This window comes from Plectropomus leopardus, unplaced genomic scaffold, assembly GCF_008729295.1.
Source record: "Plectropomus leopardus isolate mb unplaced genomic scaffold, YSFRI_Pleo_2.0 unplaced_scaffold3348, whole genome shotgun sequence".
NCBI classification, from domain to species: Eukaryota; Metazoa; Chordata; class Actinopteri; order Perciformes; family Serranidae; genus Plectropomus; species Plectropomus leopardus.
The window spans coordinates 1-5,289 of NW_024636557.1; the positions used below are offsets into that span (position 1 = coordinate 1).

Here is a 5,289-nt window from a genome sequence, read left to right on the forward strand (position 1 = left end):
AATTTATTTTTTCTGGATTTCATGCAGTTTGAAGTGTGTACAAAAAAAACGACGACTACTACTTCTACTACTAATAACAATAAATAAAAATAAATAAAAATAAATAAATCCTGAGGAAAGAAATCCAGTTTCTCTGAAGTGAAGACTTTATATCACAGTTAAGTGAATATTTTGAGGATTGTTGAAGAAACAAAACAGGACGCGTGAGGATGGCACCTTTGGTGAAAAATACTAGGTATTATTTATGATTATTTTATATTTAGTTATTTGAAGATAAAAAAAAAAGAAAAAATACATAAAGTAGCGGGAAAAGTCAGAGATAGGAGGACCTGAAACTGAGGGAAAACTGAAAGAATGAAAGATAAATAAAAAGAATTCACATCTTTGTCCTTAAAATCAGACGGCAGGTTACACGTCCGAGTAATTTCATATGTTTTTAATAACAATGACAGAAAAGTAAAAGCAAAGTGGACGAAGATATTTGAGAGTTTCCCTCCAGCCGACATGAAAATAACAAAAATCATTAATTCTACCAGTGACACAAAAATACACAGGAAACAGATTATTTTTGGCTCGCGGCGTCACAAGTTCGATTCCAGCAGAGTGTCCAACAACATTCACGCACACCACATGGCCAGAAGTATGTGGACGGCTCTGTGAGTCAGAGCTGTGTCCGTCTGCCGGTTTCAGTCACATGTTGAAGCGTTCAGGCGGTGGAGCGTCGCCGAGGTCCGACGCTCCCAGTCTGTCCCCGTCCATCCTGGAGGGGTCAAAGGTCATCAAAACCAGTCTCGTACGGAGCAGCTTAAACGCATTGAAGGTTCAGGGTTCCCACAAACTTTAACGGGTTGAATTTCAAAATTTCTCTGACTTTTCAAGAACTCCTTTTTTTCTTGACCGACGTTTTTCAAACATGCGAAATTCAAACTGTATTCAGACAAAATTTCAACGTCCCTCATGATGTTTGAAACTCCAGCGATCAGTTTTTTATTTTTAGTTTCTTGCTATAAAAAAATCTGTCATTTTGGTGATTTTTTAGGTAAACATGCTCTCCAAATACTTTTTTTTTTAATAATAACAAAAAGGTTTCTATAAAAATTGCCAACATTTAAATAGAGGGGAAAAAAAATGCCCAAAAATTTTAAAAACAATTTTAAAGTTTTCTATAAAAGTCACCAAATTTTTTAAAAAGCAAAAAAAAAAAAAAAACCCAACAAAAAATCATGCAAGTTTTAAGTTTTCTATTTAAAAAATTGCAAAAAAATTTTACCCACGGGTTTGGAAAACATATTTTCTTTAAAAATTCACCGTAAAATAAATAATTTTGTCTATTCCTCCCCTGAAGCCAAAAGTGCTTAAAAATGGTTTGACATGTCTCGTGGGCTGACATGGCAGGAAAAATGTAACGCAGAGAAAAAATGAATAAACTTTCGTGATGAACAAATAAACAAAAACAACCAAAACTTTGTCTCACATCGATGAATATTAAAACTACGTAACGTCGTCAGCTGCAGAGAATAAATTCACTGTAATATTACATGATGCAATAAATTTATTACATCTAACACATTTCCAGGGTTTTTCTAAAACCTTCAGGGATTTTCACTAGTCCCATGACTTTTCCAGGCCTGGAAAATGTGATGTGAAACTCCATGATTTTTCGCGGTTTTCCATGACGGTGGGAACCCTGAAGTCGTCTTAAAGCTCGGTGTGTGCGCAGCATTAAAATGTCTTTTCTTTTGGTTTAATTTGTGAATCAGCAGCAGAAGTTCTGCACAGCGTCGACGCATCGCTGTAACCCTCTGACTCCTCCGTCGACGTCTCTTTTATTTCGTTCTTGCCTTCAAACACTTTTCACAAGTATTTAACCCTTTGAGCCCTGAGCAAATTGGTGCAGTTTCTTTCAAAGACAAAAAAAGCAATGAGCAACGTGGCAAGAAATGTCTCGCAAACTGCAAGAAATTTGTAGATTTAAAAAAATATTTTAAAGAAAGCTAGCAAACTCTTTTTCAGACAACTATATTTAAAATCATACATTTTTATATAATTATTAAAATTTTTCAGCTTTTTAAAGGTAATTTTCTTGTTTTTTTCCAGATATTCTTTAATCGTTTTTTTCAATTTATTTTTTTAAACTAATTTCTGGGTGATCAAGCCAGTTTGCTCGATTTCAAAGGGTTAAACAAACTCACCCCGACACATTTGGGATCTTTAAAAACGTCTCTGCTGGAATTTAAAATAAAGTTCAGGTAGAGTCTCAGGTGTCTGAATGAAGCCAGAAAAAAATTTAAAAACAGCTTCAGTGTTTTTGTTTCAGTTGTTGTGTTCAGTTCTTCAGAGGACAGAGGACAGAGGACAGAGGACAGAGGATAGAGGACAGAGGACAGAGGACAGAGAACAGAGGACAGAGGACAGAGGACAGAGAACAGAGGACAGAGGACAGAGGACAGAGGACAGAGGACAGAGAACAGAGGACAGAGGACAGAGAACAGAGGACAGAGGATAGAGGACAGAGGACAGAGGACAGAGAACAGAGGACAGAGGACAGAGGACAGAGAAAAGAGGACAGAGGACAGAGAAAAGAGGACAGAGGACAGACAACAGAGGACAGAGGACAGAGGACAGAGGATAGAGGACAGAGAACAGAGGACAGAGGACAGAGGACAGAGGACAGAGAACAGAGGACAGAGGACAGAGAACAGAGGACAGAGAAAAGAGGACAGAGGACAGAGGACAGAGAAAAGAGGACAGAGGACAGAGGACAGAGAAAAGAGGACAGAGGACAGAGGACAGAGAACAGAGGACAGAGGACAGAGGACAGAGGATAGAGGACAGAGGATAGAGGACAGAGGACAGAGAAAAGAGGACAGAGGATAGAGGACAGAGGATAAAGGACAGAGGACACGCCGAGTCTTCGTCCCCAAAGACATCACTCTGTGATGAAGTGGACGAAGGTGACGGGAAAAACTCCTCGCCGGCTCGGGTCTCCTTCAATGTGACCGACCTGAAACACGTCACAAAAGACTCAAGTCAACAAAGTGAAAACGTGACGTCTTTTATTTTTTAACCCGCAGTTTGGAGGTGATGATGTATTTCCTGTTTGGACGGCGTCACTCACCCACCACTCGCTGTCCTCCTCCCCCTCCACCACGATCACCTCCCCCTCCGAGAACGTCAGCTCGTCGGGGTTATCGGCCGCACAGTTATAGATGGCCTTCACCCTCTGAAGCTTCTGCTTCTACACACACACACACACACACACACACACGCACACACACACACGCACACACACACGCACACGCACGTACACACACACACGCACGCACACACGCACGCACGCACACACACACGCACGCACACACACACACACACACGCACGTACACACACACGCACGCACACACGCACGCACGCACACACACACGCACGCACACACGCACACGCACGCACACACATTTTATCTTGTGTGAATTTTGTCATAATAAATGTATAAATTCTTAAGTTTATCATCGAAACAAAGTGGATGTTTGTGCCAGAATTGACTAAAATCCCCTAAGGTGTTCTTAAGATATTGTCTTTTACAAACACGTAACGGACACTGTCATAGTGACCTTTGACCTTGACCAATAAAGTCTAGTCAATTCATTCTTGACTTAAAGTGGACGTTTGCACTCCCTTACAATGTTTTTTAAATATCACATTCACGACATTGAGCTGGATGCAAGGTCACAGTGACCTTGACCTTTGACCACCAAAATTTAACCAGCCCATTCTTGAGTCCAAGTGGACGTTTGTGCCAAATTTAAAAAAATTCCCTCAACGTGTTCTCGAAATATGGGATAACAGTGACCAACAAATTCTAATTGGTTGGACCGCCAAAATTTAATCAGCCCATTCTTAAATCTGCGTGGAGATTTGTGCCAAATTTGAAAAAAAAAAAAACTCAAAGCATTCTTAAATTATTACATTCATGAGCATGTGACCTTGACTTTTGACCAGCAAAAAGTAGTAAATTCATTCTTCACTCAAAGTGGACGTTTGTGCCACATTTGAGGAAATTCCCTCAGGTATTTTTGAGAAATCCCGTTCACAACAATGACATGGATGCAAGGTCACAGTGACCTTTGACCACCACATTATAATCAGTTCATTTTTGACTCAGAGTGGACGTTTGTGCCAAAAAAAAAATTCTCTCAAGGTTCCCTCACATTTATGAGAATGAGACGCACACAAGGTCACAGTCATATAACTTAAATTTGTAAATATTTGTTTTCAGTATTTTATGGTTGGGAAACCGTAAAAAAGCCACAGCTTCACTGAAATGAAGTGTTTGTGTCGGCGGGATGAGCCGTCAGTCTTCATGCTGACGGAAAAACTTACTGCGTCATAATTTCTGTTTCTGTTAGTGAGATTTTAAACTAAAAGCTCTGAGCTCCACTGAGCTGACGAGGACACGGAGGAAAATCTCCGACCTCTGAGCTGCTGCTGTGCTTGAGGACTTACGGAGAAAGTGCTCCTGGGTTTGGGTGTCGGAGGAGTCGGGGTCTGTGGAGATTTAGACTGAGACCCTGCAGACGGAAAATAAACGACAATAACAACAACAACAACACACGACATGACTGCCTTCAGACATCAACAGACAGAGATCGACCGCAGCAACCGAAACCATCGTCTTCACTGAAGACTGATCCGTGTTTTAACCCTTCAGGGCTTGATTCAAAATCAAGCTTTAAAAGATATTATACATTTATATGATTTTCTACTTTTATTGCATTTATTTTTTAACCATATTTATTTTTTTTAATCATAAACATCAAATGTTTATTAATTTCCAGAATTTTAAATGTTAATATCAAACAAACGTCACACACATTTTATTCTGAATGTCAGTAGAACTGTGTGTGTGTGTCTGTGTGTGTGTGTGTGTGTGTGTGTGTGTGTGTGTGTGTGTGTACCTCGTCTGTCCACAGACGCCGTCCGGACCGGAGGTCTCTGTGGGGGACTTTTCATTGATCTGAAATCGGACAAAAAAAAAATCAGCTGATTAAACTTTCTGTTAGAAATAAAACTGATCCTTTTTTAATGTGCATCCGTTAAAACCAGTACAGACCAGTACAGACTGGTAAAATTCAGGTTCATACCCGCTGGGGGATTTGGGGGACTTGGGTCCTGGAGGTCCTGGAGGTCCTGGAGGTCTACTGGTCTGGTGAAGGGGGACTGGTGGGGGAAGGGGCGGAGCCTTGTAGTGGGGTGGTGGTGGGATGGTGGGTGCTGGTGGGACTGGAGGTACT

The 5,289-nt window shown here is 40.6% G+C and overlaps 1 protein-coding gene across 1 annotated transcript; it reads right to left on the bottom strand.

Moving 5' to 3' along the window:
• Positions 1-2,827: 2,827 nt before the first annotated feature.
• On the bottom strand, positions 2,828-5,277 carry LOC121938788 (arf-GAP with SH3 domain, ANK repeat and PH domain-containing protein 2-like). The gene is made up of 5 exons (XM_042481956.1): positions 5,140-5,277; positions 4,954-5,012; positions 4,502-4,566; positions 3,119-3,238; positions 2,828-3,004 (listed from the first exon to the last, which is right to left on the bottom strand). The coding sequence occupies exons 2-5, from the start codon at positions 5,006-5,008 to the stop codon at positions 2,930-2,932; spliced, it is 315 nt and encodes a 104-aa protein (XP_042337890.1). The 5' UTR covers positions 5,009-5,012; positions 5,140-5,277; the 3' UTR covers positions 2,828-2,929.
• Between the last annotated feature and the right edge of the window lie 12 nt (positions 5,278-5,289).